General features: G+C 36.4%; 1 protein-coding gene and 1 pseudogene across 1 annotated transcript in view; one reads left to right on the forward strand and one right to left on the reverse strand.

Moving 5' to 3' along the window:
* Positions 1–13,893, reverse strand: part of Xpo4 (exportin 4) — a 122,958-nt gene extending 109,065 nt beyond the window's left edge. The window contains exon 1 of the mRNA XM_026394968.2: positions 13,546–13,893. Within this exon, the coding sequence (XP_026250753.2) occupies positions 13,546–13,614 (69 nt within the window). The 5' untranslated portion in view covers positions 13,615–13,893. The remainder of the gene's footprint in view (positions 1–13,545) is intronic.
* A 7,953-nt stretch (positions 13,894–21,846) lies between these two features.
* LOC113187202 (large ribosomal subunit protein eL6 pseudogene) lies at positions 21,847–22,478 on the forward strand (annotated as a pseudogene).
* The last annotated feature ends 5,338 nt before the right edge of the window (positions 22,479–27,816 follow it).

A 27,816-nucleotide genomic window follows, 5' to 3' on the forward strand; every position in this document is an offset into this window, starting at 1 on the left:
TATTATTATTACCCAATTTTAGAGATGAAGAACAAGATAATACAGAGATTAATTTATTTCCCAAATGTCACACAGCTAGTCACTGTTGGAACCAAAAGGAAAACAGACAGTCCAGCCCCTCTGCTAAACTGTCTTTGAATTCCTATGGTCCCAATAATCTTTCTACATGGGCTTATTAACATACCACCACGGTGATTTTTCTAAGAACTCATCTGATTAGGTCTCTACCTTACTACTGATTTGTTTTCTAATTAGTTCCCTAATCCCCACCTATCAAGAAACGACAAGATAAAAATAGACGAGCCTTCTAAAATTAGTGGTCTTATTCAAAGACTGAGGGCAAATAACTTGTATTAAAACATAAAACTTTATATTGTGTATTATAATGAAATTTTCATTAATATTTTTAGTTATACATGGTCACATATCTTTATTTTTTTATGTGGTGCTGAGGATTGAACACAGTGCCTCATAAATGCGAGGCAAGCACTCTATCACTGAGCCACAATCCAATTTTTCTATTAATTTTTAATTTTTCTATTAATTTCAATCCAAAATTTCTATTAATTTTTAACAAAAAAAAGTTGAGAAAACAAATTTTGAGCCTGCTTTGGGGTCAGAGCTTCCCCCAAATATATATATTCACTCTTCTTCACCATTGAGAATTACTTTGTCATTTTAAAAAAAATTAAGATATCTATATTCCCTCTACACTAGTCTTATTCAGAACTTCATCGTTCTTGTTGACCAACTTCAATGGCCTCACACCTTTCCACCTCATATATTGCTTCTCTCAAATCAGATTTTACCACCTGTTAACAGTTAAAAACATCAAAACTGCAAATCTCAGAAGTCCCTATTTCCTCATTTATTCTTTTTTTTTCATTCAACAAATATTACTTAGTAACTGCTATCCATCAAACTCTGCACTAGATGCAAAATACACACCACCAAGGAAAAGCAAGCAAGATTCCTAAACTAATGTAAATTAAAGTCTAGCAAAGGAGACCTACATCCATCAACTCTCTAAATAAATGTGTAATTCTAAATGTGGTAGGTGATATAAAAGAAATACTTGGTTATCTGAGTATAAGAGAGATGAATTTCACCTTCCAGATAAGCTAAGGAAGGCTCCCTTGAAAAGTGAGAAACCATTCTCCCCGCAGAAGGAATAGTAATATGAGAGGCCCGGGATGTAGCTCAGAGGTAGAGTGCTTGCCTAACATGCACAAGGCACTGGGTTTGATCCAAAAAAAAAAAAAAAAAAAAAAACTTGTAGAGAATAGTATATAATAGTATATGAAAGGCCCTGTGGTAGGATAGAGGACAAGAATGGAAAGGACTGAAAGAAAGCTGGAGTGGCTGATTCAGAGACAAACTAATTGGAAAGGAGTTCCAAGAAACTGGAAAGGTAATAACTTATTAAAAAACAACAACAACAACAAAAAAAAAACCCTCCCCAAAAGCAAACAGTAAGTAGTAAAATCTCAGTTCAAACCTGAGTAATTTATCTCTGGACCTAGCACTATACTTTATGCCTTCCCCCCACAGGAATTTATGTATTTCAGCCCACAAATTTATAAGTTTGCAACTTATAAATTTATTGTTACTCATAAATCACTATATCCCTATTATGAGTTAAATAATTTCAAAAGGAAATGCTTTATATTTTACAATTGTCAGGTTTAAATGTGCTATATTTCAAAATAATTATCACATGCCCATGATGTTCCAAAAATATGCTAGATGCTGTGGAACAACAAAGAATCAACAATAAATAAAAGTTGAATACCTACATTCAAAGAGCTTTTGATTTATTGGGAAAAGTCAGTCACATAGTTATATAGTGTAAAACTGTAGGTGTAATAAATGTTACCAAAGCAAATGGTGTTACCAAACAACAATGTAGGCCAAACAGTTCCACTGATATTCAAGGCATCAAAGGCAGGAGAAAAGTATTTTAAGCTAATGGAATACATAAATATAAGGTTCTGAAAGAATGAAGAACAATGAAAACACACAGAAGCCCAGTATGCTAGAGCTTAAGGTCAGCTTTATGGATATCTGACCTGTGCGATTGAACAGGGCCCCATTCTCAAAAGGACCACATGCTTAATTTGATGTGTTGTGGTCATAAGCCTGAAATTCTTAATAATTGTTATCTTCAAATCTGTTTTTTAAGTGAAAACCAATGGGACAATGGAACAGATGTTTCATTAGTAAAGACAGGCTGGTAGCTAGCCAAGCACAAACAGGCCTTAGAGCAACTTTGGAGCACCACAAGTTCCCCCTGCCCCAGGTACCTGGGTTGAGACCTACATGTAGACTGGCAATAATAAGGGGGCTGGGGAGACAATGGACACAGACTGATGGTCCATCCCCAGAACCTGCCCCCAAGGCAGTTACACAAATGTAACTCTGCAGCCTGAGCACCTGCACCTGAACAGGAACTGCTGTACTCAGGCAGTAAACTTGGTCAGTAAACTCCAGAACAAGGGCTAGGAAGGAGCATAGCTCAGTGGTAGACTGCCTGCCTAGTACATGGAAGTTCCTGGGTTCCTTCTCCAGCACTGCAAAAACAAAATAACAAACGAACAAAAGTGGGCACATGGACACTACAATAAAGCACTTCAGGAAGTTATTAAAATCTGTCATAGATTTTAGAATCTGTGGCTTTTATTTTATTTTTTATGTTTATTTTTTTAGTTATAGGTGAACACAATATCTTCATATTATTTTTATTGGTGCTGGGGATTGAACCAGTGCCTCACACATGGTAGGTGAGCGCTCTACCTCTGAGCCACAACCCCAGCCCGAATTTGTGGCTTTTAAATCTGCTACAACAAAGCAAATATCTACAAGCTTAGAAACAAAAATTAGGTTTAAAGATTGTCACACTCAAAGAAAAGAACACTATTTTAATATAAAGCTTTGAGTGAGCCCAATTACTAATGAAGAACACAATTTTAGAATTATTTATTGTATCATTGAAAATACAGCAGCAAGATGAGGGTGACTGTAAATGCCTGTGATCCCAGCAACTTGGAAGGCTGAGGCAGGAAGATCAAAAGCAACTTAATGGTAGAATGCTTGCCTAGCTTTTGTGAGGCCCTGAGTTCGATTCTCAGCAACTTATACAAATAAGTAAAATAAAGGTCCATTGACAACTAAACAAATATTAACAAAAAGCAATTTAGTTGTAGCCTCAGCAACTTAGTGAGAGCCTGAACAACTTAGTGAGATCTTGTCTCAAAATGAAAAATAAAAAGGGCTGGGTTGGGGCTGTAGCTAAGTGGTAGAGCACCTGCCTGGCACATGTGAAGCGCTGGGTTTGATCCTCAGTACCACATAAAAATAAATAAATAAAAATAAAGGTTTTTATGTCCATCTACAACTAAAAATATTTTTAAAAGGGAGGCGGGGCTGGGCATATGACTCAGTCTAAAGCAGCCCCTGGGTACTACTACTACTACTATTAATAATAATAATAATAAACAAGCATTTAATTATGTACAAATTGTGAAACTACTTTTGATTTTTTATTTGACCTGTATTAATAAGAATCACCAGAAAAAATTTTAATACTCTATAAAATTTCATGTAATTAAATGCAAATTTATATAAAGCTAATTTTATGTAATTAAACCTTCTTAGAAAAAAATTCTGCAAGAATCATCAGCTTTAAATGTGCTAAATATTTCAAAATAATTAGAAAATTATCCTATTATAACCTATAAATATAACAGCTCTAGCAACAAATGCATTAGTGAAAAGATCCTTCTCAAAACCAAAACTTGTGAATCATATTTTTTTACATGCTCCAAATATATATGAAAAGAATTTACTTTCTATCTTTGGTTGTGGAGATATATACCCATACATATACACATACATACACATGTAGGTTAGCATAGGCTAACCTAGTTATAAAATGTTTCTTACTATTTAGCAACAGCAACTGATGTCACTCTCAATTACACTAAAAATGAATTTGTTAAAAGTAAAAACATTGAAAACCTAATAAAATGAATTTACAGAAAAAACAAGCTGCAGAAAAACTGCATGACCAATCAAGATAGCACATAAAAGTATTATTAGAATTATATAAAATTGTTACCAAAATGTTTGAAAGTTATAAATTTATTGTTACTCATAAATCACTATATCCTTATTATGAGTAAAATACTTTCTAAAGGAAATAAATGCTTTATATTTTACAATTTTAATGGCACTTTTCCCCTGGTTTTTGAACTACGCTGGCCCTTGCAAATTATGTAGCCAGGGCTGGCTATAAAACAAAGACAGTAAGTAGTTCCAGCCTTAGGGGCCGATAACTATGCTGAGCTTTCAGACCTACTAAGAAAGCCACTAAAGATAAGGAAATGGAATAAAACATGACTACTAAATCATACCTTTATAGGTAAGACAAAAGAATCTGTCAACCTCAGACCAACTATGCACATTCTAAACTTTGAAAGCCCCTACTGTAAAATATTCTGTCACTCAATAGTTGACCTAATTTTCCCCATGATTACAAGTAAATACAGTAAATCTCTCTTCTCTAAAACAAAAGTGTATTAGTTTCTATTCATTCTTTGTTACTCAAGATATTTTCCCTTTTATTTGTGAACAGTCATACCTAGCAATGATCAAAGAAATCACTGATAAATAGGAAGCTATAAATGTAGGTCTTAATTCAGTCTGAGCCATGGCACACTTTCAAATTTTCTTTAAGATAAAAATAATTATAGACCCTAGTATTAACATTACACACTATACACATACATAAAAACATTATATAGACTGTTGGGCATAGCTTGTAATCCTAGCTACTCAGGAGGCTGAAAGCAGAATTGAAAGTTGGATGTCAGTCTTGGCAATTTAGTGACATCTCAAAATAATTTTTTTTAAAAAAAGGCTGTGGAGGTAGCTCAGTGGTAGTGTGCTTGCCTAATATGTGTGAAGACTTTAGGTCTATTCCCCAGTACTACCAAAAAAAAAAAAAAAAAAAATCACATGGTAACCACATATATACAATTTTTATGTCAGGGAAAATAAATTCCATGTTTGCAAAAATTAAACATAAAATAATAAGACATTCAAGAAAACAGTCATAGATTTTTCTAATTACATGCAACATTCAAATTTACTAAAATGATGTATCCATTATATATGATCCTATTTTTGTTTTCTAAAAAAAAGAAATGACTGTGTATGTCTGTACACACAAAAACAGAATCGGAAGCTATATACTGAAATCTTTAAGAATGGCTGGGTACACATCTGTAATCCCAGCTACTTGGGAGGCAAAGGCAGGAGCAAAACAAAGATGGAGACCAGTCTGAGCAAATTAATGAGACTTTCTCAACATAAAAAATTAAAAGGGCTGGGGATAGCTCAGTAGCAGAGTGCCACCTGAATAGTTTCATAGTCTAAGAATTTCAAATTATATTAGAACATGAAAGACTTTTGTCCTGGGACTGGAATTGAGCAATAGAGCGCTTGCCTCTTACGTGTGAGGCACAGCATTCAATTCCCAGCACCACACAGAAAGGGGCAAATAAAAAATAAAGGTCCATCAACAACTAAAAAAATATTTAAAAAAAAAAAAAAACTCTTGTCCTTCCAATCCCGTTCCCCAGACAGTCATTCTCTCCCATCCCTACCTTCAGTACAAGGGATTAAATTCAGGTGGCACTCTGCTACTGAGCTATCCCCAGCCCTTTTAATTTTTTTATGTTGAGAAAGTCTCATTAAGTTGCTCAGACTGGTCTCCATCTTTGTTTTGTTCCTACCTTAGCCTCCCAAGTAGCTGGGATTACAGATGTGTACCCAGCCATTCTTAAAGATTTCAGTATATAGCTTCCAATTCTGTTTTTGTGTATACAGATATACACAGTCATTTCTTTTTTTTTAGAAAACAAAAATAGGATCACATATTCTGTTCTATACCTTTTAATTTTTTTTAAAGAGAGAATTTCTTTTTAATATTTATTTTTTAATTTCGGGGGACACAACACCTTTGTTTGTATGTGGTGCTGAGGATCGAACCCCAGGCCACATGCATGCCAGGCGAGCACGCGACCGCTTGAGCCACATCCTCAGCCCTACCTTTTAATTTTGAACATCTTTCCATGTACATCAAGTCTTGCCATTTAAAAAACCTACCACCTGGAGCAATGGTATATACCGGTAATTCCACATACTCAGGAGGCTGAGGCAGGAGGATCATGAGTTCAAAGCCAGCCACAGCAACATCGAGAGCAATCCTGTCTCTAAATAAAATACAAAATAGGCAGGGGATGTGGCTCAGTGCCCCTGAATTCAATCCCCTGTACCCCCCACCAAAAAAATCAAATATATAGGGCTGAAGATGTAACTCAGTGGTAAAGCATCCCTGGGTTCAATTCCTAGTACCACAAAAAAAATAATAATAATAATAATTAAATAAGGGGCTAGGGTTGTGGCTCAGTAGCAGAGAGCTTGCCTGGCACATAAGAGACACTAGGTTCAATCCTCAGCACCACATAAATAAATAAAGGCATTGTGTCCATCTACAACTAAACAAAAATATTTTTAAAAAATGAAATAAAATATAAAAATAAAAAACCTATCACATATTAATAGGTGTATCATATTTTCAAGAGTTCCATGAAATTCCATTATATAGAATATCACAGTTTATTAAACCATTTTCTTATAACTAGTCATTTACATTGTTTTAGTCTTCACTACAGCATAGTACAGGAAGCATTCTTTGTATATATAAAAGTATTTGTACAGGCTGAATAAATGGCTAGAAGTGAAACAGTGGGGTCAAAGCATTTATTTTTAAGGCTTTTAGAACATACTATGAAACTATCTTCTAAGATTGTCACATTTTATACTTCTACTAACAGTGTCTGTTTCCTCATACCTTTTCAACCTGAAATACCTTTTTATTCTTAACTGTTTCTGGCCTATTCTATTCCAACTTTCTATTCTTTTCCCATGTCAATGCTACAATGTTTCAATTATTGTCACTTTTGTACTCATTTAAAAATGTACTTCATTTTTTGGTTTTAAAAACATTCTTGGGAGACAGGTACATGTAATCCTAGCATCTTGGGAGGCTGAGGCAGGAGGATGGCAAATTCAAAGCAAGTCTCATCAACTTACTGTGGCCCTAAGCAACTTAGTAAGACCCTGTCTCAAAATAAAAAATAAAAGGGTTGGGGATGTGGCTCAGTGGTTAAGCTCCCCTGGATTCAATCCTTGGTACAAAAAAAAAAAAATAAAACTTAGTAATTCTTATATAATTACTCTTCCAGATATATTTTCTAATTAATTAGTCCAGTTTTTTTTTTACTCCCAACTAAAAGAAAGGTAAGAAGGGAAGAAAGATTGTGACTGACAAAAAGAATTGCTAGTATACATTTTCTAATATGTAGTGCCACACCATGGAGTAAAATAAATAAAAATTGCTACTCAGTATAATGTATTTTTTCAATAAAAGTAAAATATAAATCTATTATGTTTAATATTGCCAGGCATGGTGGTACACACCTGCAATCTCAGTGACTCAGAAGGACAAGGCAGAAGGATAGCAAGTTTTGAGGCCAGTCTAGGCAACTTAATAAGACTCTAGCCTCAAAATAAAAAATATAAAAAGGATGTATCTCAGTGGTAGAGCACCCTTAGATTCAAGCCTAGTACCACACACACAAAAAAAGTTTGATATTATGAAATATGAATTAATGATTACAAAAAATTGAAGCAATGTACCTTATACATAAGAGGGGCTCAGGAAATATCCATTAAATGGATGCTCAAATATCTCCTAAAAAAGTTATATTCTCTTGGGCCTTAATAATACATATCCCTTCACCTAGGATATCCTATATCCAACTAAAAAACTACAATTTGTCTTCAAGACTCAAGTTAAGGATCACCTGTTCCAAGAGGCCCTTTCTAGATCCCTACCGCAGTCTGGGATAGATGTTCATCATCTTTACTCTCACAGAACACTACTACATAGTACTTCTAATATTGCCACCCAACAACTTCTAATATTTTTGCCTTTCTCTCCCAATTAGCACTACTTTTTCAATCATTGAAAAGGTGGTCTTTCTCCCATCTGTCAGCATACACAGCACAGTGCCTAAGATATACATAATAAAAAAAAAGTGGGGGATATAGAATGAATGGTCAGAGATTGAATTCCAGATCCAGACTGGTTTTAAGTTCACAGGCAAATTACTATCTCTGAAGCTCAAAGTTTTCTCATGTACAAAATTTAAGACTATCTCACTATCCTGTTTACAGAATTGATGTGAGAATCAAATAAGAATTTGAATATATCCCTACATATCTGCAGATACTTTCAAAGACATTAACCAAATTCCAATACAATAAAAACTAAGAATGGCTGGGATATATAGCTCATGAGACCCTAGGTTTGATTCTGAGCACCACAAAGAGGAAAAAAATAGAAAGATCAGTCATGAATCCCTCTTGCCTAGACTTACTAAACTCATTCTTGCTTTAAGACAAATAAAATTATAAAATATATCAATTAACATGTATGTTCTAAACTGTCTCATATTATCACTTATATTATATAACCACTAAGAACAACTATAAACAACCTAAGGGATATGGGAACAAAACCAAGGAAATTCAAGGAAAAAAGGAAATAAAGCACTCTTTAGACTCATGGTTTAAATGAATGTGGTATTAATACTGTAATAACACTAAAACTTTGATTATGCTTTTCTCTGAAATCAAAATGCATCCTACATTTTATACCGACTCCCAAACAAGAAAATGGAAACAAATTTATAGATTACACAATCTCATTTTCAAAAAGATACATTTTAAAGATTTATATATGTATGCTTTTATACAATTAGAGATTTCCTATATAGACACCAAGAAAATCATCCCTGGGAAAAGTGGGAATGGGAGCTTACAGAACTTTTACTTCTTCCTATGAACCCTTCCTCATAGTTTGAATTATGTACTTGTTCAGAAAGGTATCTCTTAAGTTTCTTTTTTTTTTAAATCAGGAACAATGTTTATAGTGTATTTTGCTTAAATGTTAAAAAGAAGAAAAGTTACATAATACATATATATGTATTAAAACTGATAACTGGGAGGGGCACATGAGGAAATGAAGAAGGAGACTTTTTATTCTATGTATCTGTGAATTGTTAATATCCTTTAAAAAATGAATTTGGGCATTACTGCTAAAACTTGTAATTACATAATATGCAGCTATATCACCAAATTTTTAGGTTTACATTTTACATAACCTGCTAAATTCATAGGAGTCAGAAAGATTCTCACCACATAGAGTACAGAATGAATGGTTAGCTTTATTTACTCTGATAATTATCTAAAGTCATCTAAAAAATGTAGGATTAGGTTTTTTAAGCAAAACCATCAGAGTATTTTTGGAAAAGACCCTATTTAAACAATGTTACTTGTGCACAATGTTTTCAAAAGAATTTTACTTGCATACTGTGACTAATTTACAACAGTCCTTCCTCATTTTAGTTTGTTCACCTTTAAATGTATTTTGCAGAAAGCAATCTCACTGCCTTGAATTGAAAGATGAAGCAGTAGTTACAAGTATCTACAAAAAAATTTAAAAACTCTCTGATTACTATACCTTTGGGCAGAAAAATCCTGCTTTATGCTGAGATCTATAAAAATATCTTTTTTACCTGACAGGTCCAACATAGTACTTCATATTTGGCACTTTATCCAATAACCTCGGTAGAACTGGATATAAATGTATTACATTTAGAAATCTCTCATCAAACAATAAACTGTAATGTTCATGTTATTATAATATGTTGGCTTTGAGAAGATATGTGAATAAAAAATTAAAAGATTAAAAAAAGAATTCTTACAAATAATAAAAAATGCTGATGAGCATGTGAAAGAAAAGGTGTACTTTTACACTACTAGTGGGACTGAAAATTAGTGCAACCACTCTAGAAAGCAGTGTGGTGATTCCTAAAAAGACTAGGAATGGAATCACCATACAACCCAGCTCTCCTGCTCCTCGGTATATATCCAAAAGGTCTAAAATCAGCATACTAGAGCAATATACAGCCACTTTAATGTTCATAGCAGCACAATTCACAATGGCCAAATTATGGAATCAACCCAGATGCCCATCAACAGATGAATGGATTAAGAAAATGTGGAAATATATAGTATATACATATATACACATACACATGCACACAATGGAGTTTTGCTCAGCCATGAAGAATGAAATAATGGTATCTACCAGCAAATGAATGGAAATAGAGAAAATCATGCTAAGTGAAATAAGCCAGACTCAGAAAATCAGGGGTATAATGTTTTTCTCTCATGTGTGGAAGCTAGAGCAAAACAATGGAAAGAAGGCAGTTGGGGAGGGGATTGAATATCAAAAAGCAGGGAAGATCAGGAGAGTAGGACAATGAAAGTGAGGAAGGAAGGAAAAGGGGAAGAAAAATGGGACACATTTAACAAAGTCATGTTATATTAATATATAAAGGTACCAAAGGGATTTCACCTTTATGTATATGTAGAACAAAGGAAGTTTAGAGGAATAGAGGAGGGAGAATAAAGGGAGATGGGGAAGAGGGGAGAAAAGGTGAGGGAAGGATGGGGACTGAATTCAAATTCCTTCCAAGTACAGATTTTGTCAAAATGAACCTGAATACTATGCATAATTATAATGCTGTAATAAAAAAATTAATTAAAAAAAAGAGTTCTGGAGCCAGGATATAATTTAGTCAGTACAACATGTGCATGGCCTAGGGTTTGATCCCTGGCATTAGAGGGGGAAAAAAAAGTTCTGAAATGGAAGTCATAATGATCAGAGCTCTAGAGCAGCCCATCATTAATTTGCTCTGTGAACTACCTTGGACAAATCACTTTTACCTCTTTGAACCCTAGTTTCCCCCATCTATAGAACAAAAGAGAGAAGGCTTAGAGAATCTTATTTTCCAGAATCCTTAGTATCTAAGAGAAGTTAATAAATCTATAGACCCTAATACTAAAAGTGTTTGCACCAAAAATTTTGCTTACAATTTCCTTTGATATCCACCCTGAACTCTCAAAGACTTTGCGCTAAAAGTTCTCTTAAGATTGTTCTAAGGACTATAATTCTACTAAGTTCATAAAAGAACTATATGGATAACCTAATGGAAGAAGTATGCAAATAATATATTAGTAACAAAATATATTACTAATTATCTTGAATCTGAAATCTTATTAACAGCTTAAGTATAGCAATTTACTATATAAAAAAGTCAACTCACAGCCAGGCACAGTGGCACATGCCTAAAATCCCAGAGGTTCGGGAAGCTGAGATGGGAGGGTCTTGAGTTCAAGGCCAGCTCATCAAAGCAAGGCACTAAGCAACTCAAGAAGTCTCTGTCTCTAAATAAAATACAAAATAGGGCTGGGGCTGGGGCTCAGTGGTCGAAGACCCCCCCGAGTTCAATCCCTGGTACACTCCAAAAAAAGTCAACTCAGACACATAGATGGATAGATGCTAGAATCATCATTTTTAGTTATATATTTTAATGCTTAATAATCGAAGGATCAATAATAATTTTAACTATCCCTAAATGCATTAATTTATATCCTGTCTGGTTCTACTATCCTGTAGGTTAAGAACCACAGGCTAGTAACAGACAAACCTGAGTGTGAATCCTCAATCTTACATTTTCCATGTAAATTACTTAGCACCTACATGTTTGAGTTCCTTAGTCTACAAAATGAAAATGAGTGTAATATTATCTATAGCTCAGAGTTACTGAGAATGCACTCAATAAATGATAGCTATTAATAATAATAAATTTGAATATAACCTTTACATTGAGGAAGTAAGGATGTAATTCCAAAATAGTAATTTTCTATTTTTAATAACTTTTTTCCAAAACTCTTCTCTTAAATAATAAAAAGCATGTAAACAGGTATCTATATAACATATGAGAGGTAGTGGGGTAGAGTGGAAGGAGAGAAAATCCGGCTTTAGAGTCAGACCTGAGTTCAAGACCTAATTCAGTCACCTAGTAGTCATATAACCCTGGCTCCTTAAAGCTGAAGAAGGACTCATCAAATAGGTAAAGTATGTAAAGCATCAAGTTCAATATCTAGGATTCATTAAATAGTACTTACTATCATTTTCTTACCTACCCTTCATAGCTTATAAAAAACCAGCCTTACCAGGAAAGGTACTGGTTAAGTACTAACACAGATTATAAAAGGCCAATGATGAACACTGATTTTATCCATTTAAGTAAAAAAGTACTGTTGTTTGACTGGGTCATATACTCCTTCCAGACTCTAATGAAAATAGGGCCACTAATTCACAGGAAAATTTCAATAAGACCTATATGTCAGGGACTTTAAGAACTTTGTATTAAAGGGGAGATACTAGCTAGTTTATCAAGAATTTGGGAATGTTATCTAACCAGCTTTGTAGCAAAACCATACATTATCTTGACTCATAAGGTAGCAAGTAAATCCTCCTTTTATTACACTTGTCAATTTCTTAAGAAGCTAAAATATCTAGTGGTGTGTATAGAAACAAAACTTGATAAATGAAACTACAAACCATGCTAGTATGATGTTAGATCACATAACCTTATCATCGAACCAAAAGGAAAAAAAGAAATTAAGTCTGGCTGCATTCAATTATTTGAACGTTTGAACCAATTCAAGTAATCAAATAAGCATCTACCGTTCAAAAAACTACAAACGTGTCTTAATTTACAAAAACAAAGCTGAGCCAGCAAACATAAAAGTTTACTGAATGACTGAATGTAGTTTATCCTTACTTCTACTCCCTGAATGGCTTCTTAAACTCCCTGAGTAAACAACCTCATCAAACTACTTATTGTAGCATAAGAACGAAGTTAAAGAGTACCAAAGACTCAATTCTCCGAATGAGCGACCCAGAAGGAGCTCGGTACTGGACCAAGTTTTGCCCCAATGACCTTGGTCCCAAAGATTCCGGTCCCTCCCTCCAGCCGGTCTTTCCACGTGCTGCCGGGCGCGGTAACCCCAAAGGTGGCTGGCTGCACGTCAGGGAAAGCGCTAGAAGACTCGAAAGCACGAAGGGAACAAGGGTTGCTAACAGCACCTGGACAGTGCCATCCCTTCCCTCCCGGCACCGACTTCTCCCGCGGCGCGCACACTGACCCACAAATTTTCTCGACCTCCCTGCCAGCTCCTTGCTCTAAGATCCTGTCTGCCAGGCACCGTGTAAAGTGAAGCCCGTAGCACAGGAAACCTTCTAATATCACTACGTTCCAACACCCTGCTAAGGAGCTGGACAGCCAGGAAATGGGGACAGTCCTAGAAAACGGGGACCAAGGCAGGAGGAAAGTAGGATGGAGACTCCTGCGCCACGCCACCGCCACCTCCTCCTCCGCTTCCAAAGCTCCCCGGAGGCCCTTCCCGGTCGCTGGCCCAGCGGGCGGCAAGGCCTGACGTAGCAGAGCCCGCCGGCGGCCCGTGAATCCCGGGATCCCGTGGGGGCAGCGTCCTCACCATCAGAACTTTGGCCGCGTTCTCCAGCTGAGCGATCACTTCTGGGGGCCCCAGCGCCGCCGCCATCATGGTCTCTCTTCAATGACGCGCCATGCGCTGCATTATGGGAGCAGGCGCCGCGACCGGCCAATCGCCGCCACGACCCCGGAGCCTCACGCGCTCCCGAGGCCGTCGCAGCCGCGGTCGACGCCGGCGTCGCGGCCTCGGCGGGGCTAACAGTGCTGCCGGGTCCTGGGCGGCCAAGAGGAGACGAGTGTGAGCCAGGCCGCCGCGCTACCGTGAAGGCGGCTGCAGCCGGCGCCGGGCGAGACCCGGCTATCCGCCCAGACCGCGACGGCCGCACGTCCCTCTCGGCTCTGAGTTCCGCGCATGCGTGCTCTTCTGCGCGCGGGTCTCCTGGCCCCCAGCTCGTGCCTGGAGACCCAGCACCCGGCCACGCGGGGACGCAAGCTCCCTCCCTCAGGGTCCTGCCATCCACCTCGCGTGCTCCTGCTGCTCCTTTCCTTTCCAAACTTTAATGCTAAGCGCGATTTCTGAGTCTTGGAACTGCTGTGCCCGCTTCCCGATTCTGAGAGCGCACCTCCTCTCAGAACGTCAGTTTCACTGCTCCTTCTTACCACAGGAGGAAGCATTCCAAGATAGAACTCTTCGTTTTCTTAATGGAACTCCTTTGTCCCTAGAGTTATCTAAACTTATATGGACCGCGAGTCGCTGAGAGACCCTAACAGGAAAGCCCACCCTTAGCACTTAACCATTTTCACTTCCCAAGGGCTGTCTCCTATAGAAGGAAAAAGCAGGGACGCAAAACCTTGACCTTGACCGCCTGGTTCCTTGAATGCAGTAAGACCTCAATTGCCATCAGCTTTGTCTTGTTTAGGGAATTTATAATCGTAATATGTGATGAAAGGTGCATTCAAGTATCTCTATCCCTCCAGCGCTTCAGTCTTTTTTTACAACATTCCAATTCAAGTAATCAAATGCTATTTCATTGTTCAAACTAGTTTTAACCGCACGGTGGTTTGAGTAAGGGGCTTGTTTTAAGTTGACATCTCTTCTGTAACTTGTACCTTTTGGTGCCTGTTCTGCTTTTTGGAACTGTATCAGAATTTCATTATTAACTCCATTATTTCTTGTATTTGACATGTCTACAACTTGAAATTGAGAAAGTAAATTAATGAGGTTTCTATTGTTTGAGAAAGGAAATACCTTTTATTCCATTACCAAAGAGTAAATCTAAAATGCAGTTAATAGTCCTTTTTTAAGAAGTGTATGAACCTAAGTGGTTATCATAGTACCTGACAAATAGTACTCAACAAATATTCTACCAAGTTTAGAAATCTTTAAAAGATTGCATAATGACTCTAGCTTCAACCAAACATAATTAATCTAAGATCAATTATATTGTGACATTAAATGTTTGAGGCTTAATAAATACTTCAGATTGGGCCTTAGATTACAAAGCATTTGTTTTGTGCAATTACATAAGAACTTCACCACTAGGCATGCTTTAAGAAAGAGGAGGAAAGTGTACCACAATGAATCCTTTTATATATATAATGCACTATATCTTTATATTACATATAGTGTATATATATATAGTATTATATATAGTATATATTGTAAATAATATATAGTATGCATAATATTTATAGTTTTAGTATATATCACATATAGTATATACTTATAATGCACTAATTAAAATAGCAATAATAATAGAAGGGATATCAGTACAATAAGTGAATCAGTAGAGGGGAGAGGGTAGGAAAAATGAAGGTACTATCGAATAAAACTGATCAAATTAAGTGCATGTATAATTATAGCATAAAGAATCCCATTATTATGTATAATTATAAAGCACCAATAAAAAAATACATTTAAAAATTTTTTTAGTTTGTTTAATTTTTTTTAGTTGTTGATGGACCTTTATTTTTTATTTATTTATATATGATGCTGAGAATCAAACCCAGTGCTTCACACATGGTAGGCAAGCACTTTTCCACTGAGCTACAGCCCCAACCCACAAAAATATTTTAAAAGAAAAAAAGGAAAGAAAAATATTAAATATGAGGATGAATATGCTTCCTTTCACATTAACATTGTTTTTAATTTGAGGCTTTTTTTTTTAAGTGGTACTGAGCATCAGACTCAGGGCCTTGCATGTGCCAGACAAGTGCTCTGCCATTGAGCTACATCACCAGCATGAATTTGAGGCTTTATAAAGTAAGTTATAGCATCTCACATAACTGGGAGCCATAACTTCAGCGCAAAATTGAAGTTTTAGAAACTCAATATCGAAAGCACTTTAAAATTCACCTTTTTATTTTTTAACTCTCTTCCAATGCCTAACACTTGTTATTCTTTGACTCATTATTCAATAATAACGTTCTAGGAATCATTAAAGTAGTATTTCAGCCTATCCTGCATGTTCTTCACATCCTAAAATAGAAGAAAAGAAGAAATTTCAAACAATTTGTCGCTAGGGATGAGAGAAATGTTTATAGTCTAGAAAAGGGTAGATGCCTGGTTAAAATCAAGAACATTTTATAATACATCCCCCCTAGTTTCAGAGTATTCTTTGTACACCTGTGATGCCTTAGGCTCCAAAACATCCCTTTTTATTCTTTGCCAATGGGATTTGCTTTATAGACAAATTTATTTTCTTTCTTTCTTAAATAGTTACTTTCTGGAAACATTTGTTAAGCCAAAATATAGCTGCTCACCATCCCTGCTACTGTCATTCTGGTGCAAAAGGATAGCCAACTGTTGTACATAATAGATAATGCTAGTTTAAAACTAGAAGATAATGTAGAGAGTATAGAATCTTAAGATTTGGGGACTGAAAATACTTTTAAGGATTTTCTGGTTTTCAGATTTAAAAAATAAGACCAGGGCTGGGGATGTGGCTCAAGCGGTAGCGTGCTCGCCTGTCATGCGTGCGGCCCGGGTTCGATCCTCAGCACCACATACCAACAAAGATGTTGTGTCCGCCGAGAACTAAAAAATAAATATTAAAAATTCTCTCTCTCTCTCTCCTCTCTCACTCTCTCTTTAAAAAAAATAAATAAAAATAAAAAATAAGACCAAAGAAGTTAAATGACTTAGGAGGTACAACTTAAAGGTGTGAAGTCAAATATGAATGCAAGGTTTTGCTGTTATTATGGAATGGCAATCACTTGAGTATTTATTTATCACAGTACTTAATGCTATAAGTTATTGAAATTGGAGTCATCTTTGTTTCCAAAGAATTTGAGATATATATGAAAAGATAGAGTGCCAGGGCTGTAGCTCAGCAGCAGAATGCTTGCCTAGCATGAGTGAGGCACTGGGTTCAATCCTCAGCACCACATAAACAAATAAATAAATAAAATAAAAGCATTCTGTCCATCTACAACTACAAAAAAATAAAATAAAATAACAGTTAATTCATTCATATTCCATCACTTCTCTCATTGCTTTCCATTTTCTATGCTATAAAAAGTACATTTGTCTTTGTCCCTGATTCTGGGAAGAATACACCTGGATGGTAGGATATTTTTTGTTATTCATGACAAGCCCCTTGTAATCACACCTGAGTTTGAGCTAATGAGGTATCCTAGGATGGACTGGTCATGAGAAAGACAAAGTAATTAGAAGGTTAGAACTTTGTCTCACCCACTGGCCTCTGAGAAGGAAAGGGGGAGAAGCATACACTAGAAATTTGAGTTATTCAACAAGGAGATGGAGGTTGATGAATCCATCCCCCCATGTGTATGGACACACCCAAACTTAGTGAAGACAGAGGCTCCCGTGCTTGAGACTCTTCCACACCTCACACTATGAGGCTCTTCATCTGGCTATTCACTAGTTCTTTATAATAAACTGGTAGATGTCAGTAGTGTTTTCCTGAGTTCTGTAGGTCATTCTAGCAAATTATTAAACCTGCAAAGGGGATTTTTAGAATCCTTAGCTTAGACTCAGCACATCAGATCTGTGAATGGCCTCCAGGACTTGTTACTGCCAACTGCCTTCTGAACTGAAGGAAATTCTGTGAGACTGAACTCTTGGCTTCTGGAGTCTGCAGTAGCTATGAGTAATTAAGGTCAGAATTAAATTGACCTTAGAATACCCAGTTAGTGTTGGAGAATTACAGACCAACATATGGAAAAATTTCTAGAAACACAACCTTCCAAGACTGAATCACAAAGCAATTGATAATCTGAATAGACCTATAACTAGTAAGAAGATTGTATCACAAGACAAAATCCTCCTAACAATACCCAGCAACAATCAACAACAAAAACTTCTAAAACAATAAAGCCTAGTACCAGGTGGTTTCACTGGTAAATTCTCTCAGACATTTAAGAATTAAAATTAATCCCCAAATCTTGAAAAATCTAAGAGGTAAGAATAAGTCCAAACTCATTCTCTGAGACTAGCATTATCCTCACAACAAACCCGAAGACAACACAAGAAAACTATAGACCAATATTCTTCATGAGTATTTCCTCAGAAACATACTGACAGAATTTGAGTACATTAAAAGACCATGACCAGGGAGAATTTATTCCTGGAATTCAAAAACAGCTCAGCATTGCTAGGGTTTGAATATGGGTAGTATCCTTCAAATGTCCACGTTAAAGGCTTGTTTTGCAGAGTGGTGTTATTGGGAGATGCTGTGCACCTTTAGAAAGTGGATCCTTGTGGGAGGTCCTTAAGTCATTGAGGGTTTGCCCTTGAAAGGGATTGTGGGACCTTGCCAATCATGGTTTTTGTTTTTTGTTTGCGTTTTTTTTTTGGTGCTGGGGGTTAAATCCATGCACACATAACTACTGATTCACATCCTCAGCCCTTTTGATTTTTAAAATTTATTTATTCTAATTTGTTATATATAACAGGAGAATGCATTTCAGTTCATAGTACACATATAGAGCACAACTTTTCATGTCTCTGGTTGTACACAAAGTAGAGTCACACCATTCGTGTCTTCATACTGTACTTGGGGTAATGATATCCCTCCTACCCCCCTTCCCTTCCCTCCCACTCCTTCCCCTTTGCCATATCTAAAGTTCCTCAATTCCTCCCATGCTCCCCCCTCCACCCATTCCCATTATGGATCAGCATCCTCATATCAGAGAAAATATTCAGCATTTGGTTTTTTGGGATTGTCAGCCCTTTTGATTTTTTATTTTTGAGACAGGGTATTCCTAAATCGCTTAAGACCTCAATAAATTGCTGAGACTGGCTTTGAACTGCTATCCTCCTGCCTCAGCCATCTAGTCACTGGGATTACAGGAGTGCATCACTGTGCCCAGCACCAATCATTTTTGGTTTTTAACTTTGTAATAACAACATTTCATATTTTGTCTTTCCACATTTTTTTCTTAGTGCATTATAGTTGATATGATGATGGGATTTGTTGTTACATATTCATAAATGCACAGAATATAATAATAAAATTTGTCTACTATCACTCCCCAGCACTTCTGCCAATCATGTTTTCACATAAGAAAAACATTTGTCAAAACCAACACTCTTTCATTATTTAAAAGAAAGAAAACTTAACAAACTAAGAACATTAAGAAACAAAAGCTACCTCAACATAATAGAGGCATATATGAAAAATTCCACAGCCAAAAATACTGAAAGTATTTTTCTTCTAGATGAAGATCTAGAAGTGATTTGGGAATACCCTGTCTTCAAGATGAAGACAAAGATGCCCACTTTTACCAATTATGTTCAATGTAGTACCGGAAGTCCTAGTCAGAATAAATAGGCAAGAAAAAGAAATAAAAGTTATTTAAATTGGAAAGGAAGAGGTGAAATTATCTGTTTACAAATGACATGTAGAGAACCCTAAAAGTTCCACAAAAAAATCTGGGAGAACAAATAAATAAATTCAGCAAAATTGCATGTTACAAAATCAACATACAGGGTTGGGGTTGTAGTTCAGTGGTACAGTGCTCACCTAGCATATGCGAGGCTCTAGGTTCAATCCTCAGCACCACATAAAAATAAATAAATAAAATAAAGATGATATTGTGTCCAATAAAAATCAACATACAAACATTAGTTGCATTTCTATATATTAATGAGTCATCCAAGAAGGAAATTAAGAAAATGATTTTATTTATAGTAGCATCAGAAAAAAATGAAATATTTAAACTTAACTGAGGATGTAGAAGTCTTATTCAATGAAAATCACAAAATGTTGCTGAACAAAATTAAATACAAATAAATGGAAAGATAGCTAATATTCATGGGTTGCAAGATTCAATATTATTAAGATGTCAACATTACCTGAGTGATAAACAAATTCAATGCAACTGCTAAAAATCCCAGTGGTATTTTTTGCAAAGATAGAAAAAAATCCATCCTACAATTCATATGGGATTTCAAAGGACCTCAAATACTCAAAACAATCCTGAAAAAGAAGAGCCAAAATCAGAAGTCTTACACTTCTAATTTCAAAACCTATTACGAGGCTACAGAAATCAATATAATGTGGCACTTGCATAATGACAGACATGAAATACATGGAGAGCCCCTAAACGAACCTTTACATATCTGATCAATAATTTCTGTCAAGAATGCCGAGACTATTCAATGGAGAAAACAATCTTTCAATAAATTGTATTGGGAAAACTAAATAGCCACATGCAAAAGAATTAAGTTGGACTTTTACCTTGTACCATATTCAAAATGGATCAAAGCGCTAAATGTAAGACCTAAAATTCTTAGAAGAACACATAGAGAGGTAAAAGTTCATTATCTTGGACTTGGCAATGATCCCTAAGGTAAGACAAAAAATAAATAAGAAAAAAAAGTAAAAATAGATAACTGGTGTTAGACTACATCACAAAGAAAAGACCACTGACTCCAACTGAAATCAAATTAAAGCAAGCTTATAATTTTGACCGGCCAGGCTGCCTCTCCCAACAAAAACCCGGGAAACAAAAGACAGCCCTGCGGCTCTTCCAGAGCGCAGCTTTATAGCCCAGAAAGTTACACAAAGGAGGGTTTGAGAACTTACAGATAACAAAATTTTGACAAGCACAACACAAAGGCAAGAAGTAGATCTCAGCATGGGATTTATGAGGCACCATTAGAGTTCCAGAGAGGGTCCTTATCTGGCCAGGGAAAGCCAGAATTTATGAGGGCCACTAAAGTTTCACAGAGGGTTGTTATCTGGTCAGGGAAAGCCAGGCATGGGTGAGTTCAAGGCTCGGGCAGGCATTCTAAGCAAGTTTAGAAATCACAGTAATTTATAGTAAAGCCGAAATTAGCTTTTCAGGCCTTTGTGGCAAGATGGCTCCCAATCTTAAGAGGGAATTAGGCTGGGTTTATCACTGGATTACACAAACATTTAAAAAACTGTCCAAACATATGAAAAGATGCTCAACATTATCAGTCATTAGGGAAAAACGAATCAAAACCATGAGATAATTCACACCCATGCAAAAAAAAAAAATAGCAATAATGAATGAGTATGTGGAAATATTGGAACCCTTGTGCAATGTTGGTACTGGTAGGCAATATGCCACTTGTTGAGTGTGGGGGAGATCTTGCCTTTGGGTTTCGTTTCCCCCATCCAGTTTCTCTCCACTGAAGTTAAGTTTCCATCTCTGGAGAAGAACATCACCTAATCTCTCACTCCTCCCGCTCCTCTCTGAAGGGTGCCAAGCCAAAGGGCGCCAAAGTCCAAAGTTTTCTCAACCAATCCCTGTGGGACACAGTATCCACTCACGCGTTCCTGAGTCACCCTGCCAATCAGCACCCATTCCTGTGTCACCCTGCCGCGTGGCCAAAGCAATCCTTCTTAAGCTGAAGGTTCCAGGCTCACGCTGCTGCTGCTGCTCTCTCTCTCCTTTCTTCCCCTTCAGGCAGCCCCCCAATAAAATCTCTTGGTTGAATTTCAGTCTCTCATCTTTTACCACTGAGTTACATTCCCAGCCCTTCTCATATTTTATTTTGAGACCTGGTCTCAAAGTTGCCCGGGCTGGCCTACCACTTGCAATCTTCCTGCCTCAGCCTCCCAAGTTGCCAGTGTTAACAGCCATGCACCACTGTGCCTGGCTAGACTTTCAGTTCTGTAAGATGAAAATTCTAGAGATCTGTTGAACAATAATTTAAAATTTTGAATATATTTAACACTTCTGAACTGTATACTTAAAAATGGTTTAGCTGGTAAATGTGTATATTCTTTATTGCTTGTAGAATTTTTTAAATAGTAGTATATTAAGCAAATGATTTTTTATGTAAAATTTGACTGCTTTGCTTAATAAGATAATAGAGGGTACTTAGTTCTCTTTCCCTTTTTGCAAGATGGTGAGTGAAATGGCTGAGAAGAAACCCAAGAAAGGGAAGCCCCACTGCAGCTGAAACCCTGTCCTGGTTAGAGGAATTGGCAGACACTCCTGATCTGCTATTTATTCCCAAAAGGCCATGTACAAAAGAAAGTACTTCACTGCTAAATCCAAGGTTGAGAAGAAGGAGGAGAAGGCCCTTGCTACTGTTATAAAACTAACTGGTGTTGACAAGAACGGTGATATCAGAGTGGTTAAGTTGTTGAGCCACGAAAAACCAACCAACCAAGCTTCGGTCAGCATGTGAGAAAACTGCAAGCCAGCATCACTCCTGGACCATCCTGATCGTCTTACCAGGTGCCGCACAGGCAAGAAAGTAGTTTTCCTGAAGCGGCTGAGCAGTGGCTTGCTACTTGTGATGGGACATCTTTCTCAATTGAGTTCCTCTGCGTTGAACACAACAGAACTTTGTTATTACCATCTCCACAGAGACTGATAATAGCAACGTGAAAATCCCAAAACATCAACTTCAAGAAGAAGTTGCAGAAGCCCAGACACCAGGAAGGTGACATCTTTGACACTGAGAAAGAGAAATATGAGATTACAGAGCAGCATAAGGTTGATCAGAACGCTGTAGACTCCCACACTTAACCCCAAATCAAAGGGCTACATGCGATCCATTTGCTCTAACAAATGGAATGTATTCTCACAAATTGGTGTTCTAAATTTCTTTCCAAGAACCTAATTAAATAACCAATATCTTTAAAAAAAAAAAGAGGAAGAAAAAGATAATAGGCACATACCTGTAATCCCAGAGACTCAAGAGGCTAAGGCAGGAGGAATAATATTCTTGACTTACTATAAATATCATTATTTACAGAACCATTAAAAAAGTGGGAGTATTAAAGTCAGGTTTAAAATCAGTTACTACTCGTAGATAGAACATAAATTACAAAACTTGGAGAGAAACATGTTTTGAAATAATTTCTTAGAGTTCATAGTAAGAATTTCTTAGCTTTTTTTAGGGTTTGTGTCTAGTGGTAGAGGGCTTGGCACCACATAAAAATAAATAAATAAATTAAAGGTATTGTGTCCATCTGCAACTTAAAAAAAATAAATGGAATCATGAGATCTTTAAAAAAAGAATTTCTTAGGTTTAATTCTAAAACTAAAAATTATTTAGCTGGGAGAAGTGACAGAGTGTAATCCCAGCAACTCAGGAGGCTGACGCAAGAGGATTGCAAGTTTAAGGCCAGCCTCTGAAAACTCAGTGAGGCCCTAAGCAATTTAGTGAGACCCTGACTCAAAATAAAAAATAATATGGACCAGAAATACAGCTCAGTGGTAAAGCACTTCTGGGTTCAATCCCCAGTACCGATAAATAAATACCTATTTTAATAATTAAATTAAGATACTATCTTTCAGTATCTTTCTCTCAAGTGAACAGTGGAATTTTCCACATGCTATGGGATATGGGGTATCACAGTAGATTGAATGCAGAGACATTTATGAAAATTCAGTGGTCTTCTAAGACTGACGTTAAACTGGTAAAATTATAAGACAATATCACTCCTTCACAAAATGTTGTTTTATTTTATTTTTTTAATATTTATTTTTTTAGGTGTCGATGGACACAACATAATACCTTTATTTTTATGTGGTGCTGAGGATCGAACCTGGGTCCTGCCCAGGTGAGCGCTCTACTGCTGAGCCACAATCCCAGCTCTCAAATTGTTGTTTTAAAAAGTGACTTTTCTTAAAATATCTTAACTTGTAATAGGTTTAAGAGATTCTTAAATTTCTTAAAAATTGTAATGGAATAAGAAATTCTTTTTTTTTAAGTCATATACCACATGATTCCTTTTTTAAAAAAAAGTTTTCCATTATTTTAAATGAATAAATATATGGGGGCTGGGGTGTGGTTCAGTGGTAGAATGTTTGCCTCACATGAGTGAGGCACTGAGTTCTATCCTCAGCACCACATAAATAAATAAAATAAAGGTATTGTGTCCATCTATAACAAAAAATTTTTAAATAATTTTTTTAAAAAATAAATATTTTTCTAATTTCTTAGTTTTTATTTTTTAGACAGTCTATATCAATAAGTATAATTTACATAAATCCTTTGAGTCATCAATAAGGTTTAGGACTTTTAATTTTTTTTTAATATTTTTAGTTTTAGATAGACACAATACCTTTATTTTATTTATTTATTTATTTATTTATTTATTTATTTATTTATTTATTTTGGTACTAGGGATTGAACTCAGGGGCACTCAACCACTGAGCCACATTTTGTATTTTATTTAGAGACAGGGTCTCACTGAGTTGCTAAGCTCCTCATCATTGCTGAGGCTCAAGATCCTCAGCAAGATCCTCCTATCTCATCCTCCAGAGTTGCTGGGATAACAGGTATAGGCCACCACACCTGGCTTTATTTTATTTATTAATTTTTATTTGGTGCTAAGGATTGAACCCAGTGCTTCCCATGTACTAGACAAGTGCTGTACCGCTGAGCCATAACTCCAATAAATTAATTAAAGGTATTTATGCTTTATTTTTAATGTTCAGAATATTTAGGAGAGTATAACTTTAATTTTGTTTTGCATTGTTTGGGTTTTTGTTTTTGTTTTTGTTACTTTGGGTAGTGGGATTGAACCCAGGGGCACTCTTTTTTGTTTTATTTATTTATTTATTTTTAAATATTTTTGTAATTGTAGATGGACATGATACCTTTATTTAATTTATGTATTTTTATGTGGTGCGGAGGATAAAACTCAGGTCTTCACATATGCAAGGCATGTGCTCTACCACTGAGCCACAACCTCAGCCCCCTTTTTTATTTTGAGACAGATCTCAAAGGCATAGGGCTTCACTGAGTTGCAGAGGCTGGCCTCAAACTTGCAATCCTCCTACCTCAGCCTCCTGAGTTACCGGGATTATAGGCCTGTGCCACCACTCCCAGCTAACCAGCTAACTAATTTTTAATGTTAGAGTTAGTTATGAGATAGTAAGAAAAAGAGCATGGTATTGACACCAAAACAGACATGAAGACTAATGGTACAGAATAGAAGACACAGAGACAAACCCACATAAATACAGTTATCTCATACTAGACAAAGGTGCCAAAAACATTCACTGGAGAAAAGATAGCCTATTCAACAAATGGTGCTGGGAAAATTGGAAATCCACATGTTACAAAAATGAAATTAAACCCCTATGTCTCACCCTGCACAAAAATCAACTCAAAGTGGATTAAAAACTTAGGCACTAGAACAGAGATCCTGAGCCTAATAGTAGAAAATGTAGGCCCAAATCTTTACCATGTTGGCATAGGAACTGACTTCCTTTTAGGCAACGATTAGCAATTTTCTGATACTTCCCCCTTTTTCTCTCATTTTGTTTCTGTTTTTTTTTTTTTTTTTTTTTTTTTTTTTTTTTTTTTTTTTAATTCTTTATCCTTTGCAGTTCTTCCTGGGAGAGTGGGTCTTCTGGATATGGTTTTCTATGCCCAGGACACAGCCCCGTTTCATCAGCATAAATCGGATGCCCCAGGACTGGCCAACCTGGTTTCAAAAAGCTGCCTCCCTGCGTTAAGACTCCCTGAACAAGAGTTGGGAAAACTCTTCCAACTGGAAGGCTTCCAGGAGGAAGCTATTTGTAGTCTGAGAGAGACTATCTTATCAGTTAGTTGGAGCCTTTGATCAGTTATTTTTTAAGATATAAGGAGTAGTCAGATCCACAGGCACACGCCTGAAATCCCAGTGATTTAGGAGACTGAGGCAGGAAGATCTTAAATTGGTGGGCAACTTGGTAAGACTCTCTCTTAAATTAAAAATCAAAAGGGCTGGTGATGTAGCTCAGTGATAGTGTGTCCCTGGATTCAATCCCTAGTACCATAAGTAAATGGTTCCAAAACAAAAACTTTGAAAACCCCCTCAGTTGAAGGTTTGTCGTTGAAAGAGTGCCCTGACACATTTGGTCTAGTGGGAAGGAGAGATGCAATTTGCCAATAGTCCATGGGGGGTTTTTGTAGTTGTAATTGTTCTTCAAATATGAAAGTCATAGGCTGGGGATATAGCTCAGTTAGTTGGTAGAGTGCTTGCCTTGCATGCACAAGGCCCTGGGTTCAATCCCCAGCGCCACACCACACACACTCAAAAATACATGAAGTCATGGTCTGGCTTGGTCAGGTTGACTTCGTTTCCCGAGAAACCAGCCATACCTTTTGCCTTCTGGCTTCCACCTCATGAGGTAATTGCTGTTCCCCTCATACATGACACTATCCCTGCCTCCTCCTGTGAGGATTTGCATTCTGTTTTTCCCCCCAAAAAGCTCCAGCCCTCCTCTTATCAAAGACTTCCCCAACCAGTCCTTCTGACTCCATCCCTACATATTTATTTAAAAGGAATAGACATATTTGAAGCAAAACCATGGTCTTCCTGTAATCTTAAAAAATAATTCTTTCTTCAAAGTTCTAAATTATAAATCTGGAAGCTAAGTACTGCAAATTTCAAGTTTAATGAAAGTAAATAATTATGATCCATAGAATGTAACTGAATTAAATAATTCTATCTGCTTTATATTCAAACACTTCTAATCAATTTATGTAAATTAATCCTTATGGATTTTGCAAACATTCAGGTTTCAATTTCAAGCATTCAATATGTGCAAAATAATGCTCAATACATACATCAAATATCTTGCTGTTAAATATTTTTTTTTAATTTAACATAGGTTCCCCTAATGGTTCAAACACAAGAGGTAGCCATGGTATTCAAGGTTATTTAGTGTTTTGTTATGTTTTGGTCAGGGAAGAGGGGCAGCTCATTATGCAAATTTGACAGAACACAATAGAAATTTGCAAAATATGTCTTGTTTCTAAGCGGCCATGTGGGTTCAATACTACTCTCCTGGACAACACAGATGAAAACAAATAACTAAAAGAAAATGTTGCAGTCTGCAGGTAGCTTGATAAAGAATGGCTACCTTGGACAAGGGCTGTAACTCAGTGGCAGAGTGCTTGCCTAGCACATGTGTGGCATTGGGTTCGATCCTTAGTACCACATAGAACAACTAAATAAAACAAAGGCATTCTGTTCATCTACAACTACAAAAACAAATTTAAAAATTAAAAAAAAATGCCTACCTTCCTTTTGATGGAAATGATATGCCAATAAATTTTGTAGACCCTTGGAATGAGCACAAATCTCACTTGCAAAAGCAAATTACCAGCTCCCTCTGCTGTTTGTTAGTCCTGTTTGAACTTGGAGAAACAACAGTAGTACTTTCTGAGCTAAAACATTGTGTATAATTCATCATATATTATTTACCAGATTAGACACAGGCTAGCAGTTGATGTCAGCATGTTCTTTTTAATGTATGTATATATGTATGTATTATGTACTTTTTGGTGGTATTAGGGATTGAAATCATGGACTCTGCAGACAGATAGTAGTACTTTCTGAGCTAAAACATTGCGTACAATTCAGCATATATTATCTACTAGATTAGACTGACAGGGTCTCACTAAATTGCTAAGGCTGTCCTAGAACATCCTTCCACTTCAGCCTCCCCAATCATGGGGATCACAGGCATGTGACACTACACCCAACTAATGTCAGCATATTCTATGTGTATATTCCAGATTGAAGAAAATCAAACCACCAAATGCATTTGCATAAAGTAGTTCCACCTTTAGTATCTGTTTGTGTTTCAGATATGATCATGTAACCTGTTATGGGAAAGAAAGAATGCTTGAAAATTTTATCTATTTACATTTATTTAGTACAATCTTCAAAGGCTCAGAAGAGAAGCATGCAAAAACTCCACTAAAGACTCTCAGACAATCACTGGAAACAAAATGTATTGAAGATCAGGAACCAAACCCCATTTAGAGAGTTCTAAAGACTTCAGTTGTGAATCCCCACTTATAGAAACTATAGCCTGAATAGAAAGTTCTGCTCTGATCACATAGCCGCCTGTCAAG

Source organism: Urocitellus parryii, chromosome 2 (assembly GCF_045843805.1).
Source record: "Urocitellus parryii isolate mUroPar1 chromosome 2, mUroPar1.hap1, whole genome shotgun sequence".
Taxonomy (NCBI): Eukaryota; Metazoa; Chordata; class Mammalia; order Rodentia; family Sciuridae; genus Urocitellus; species Urocitellus parryii.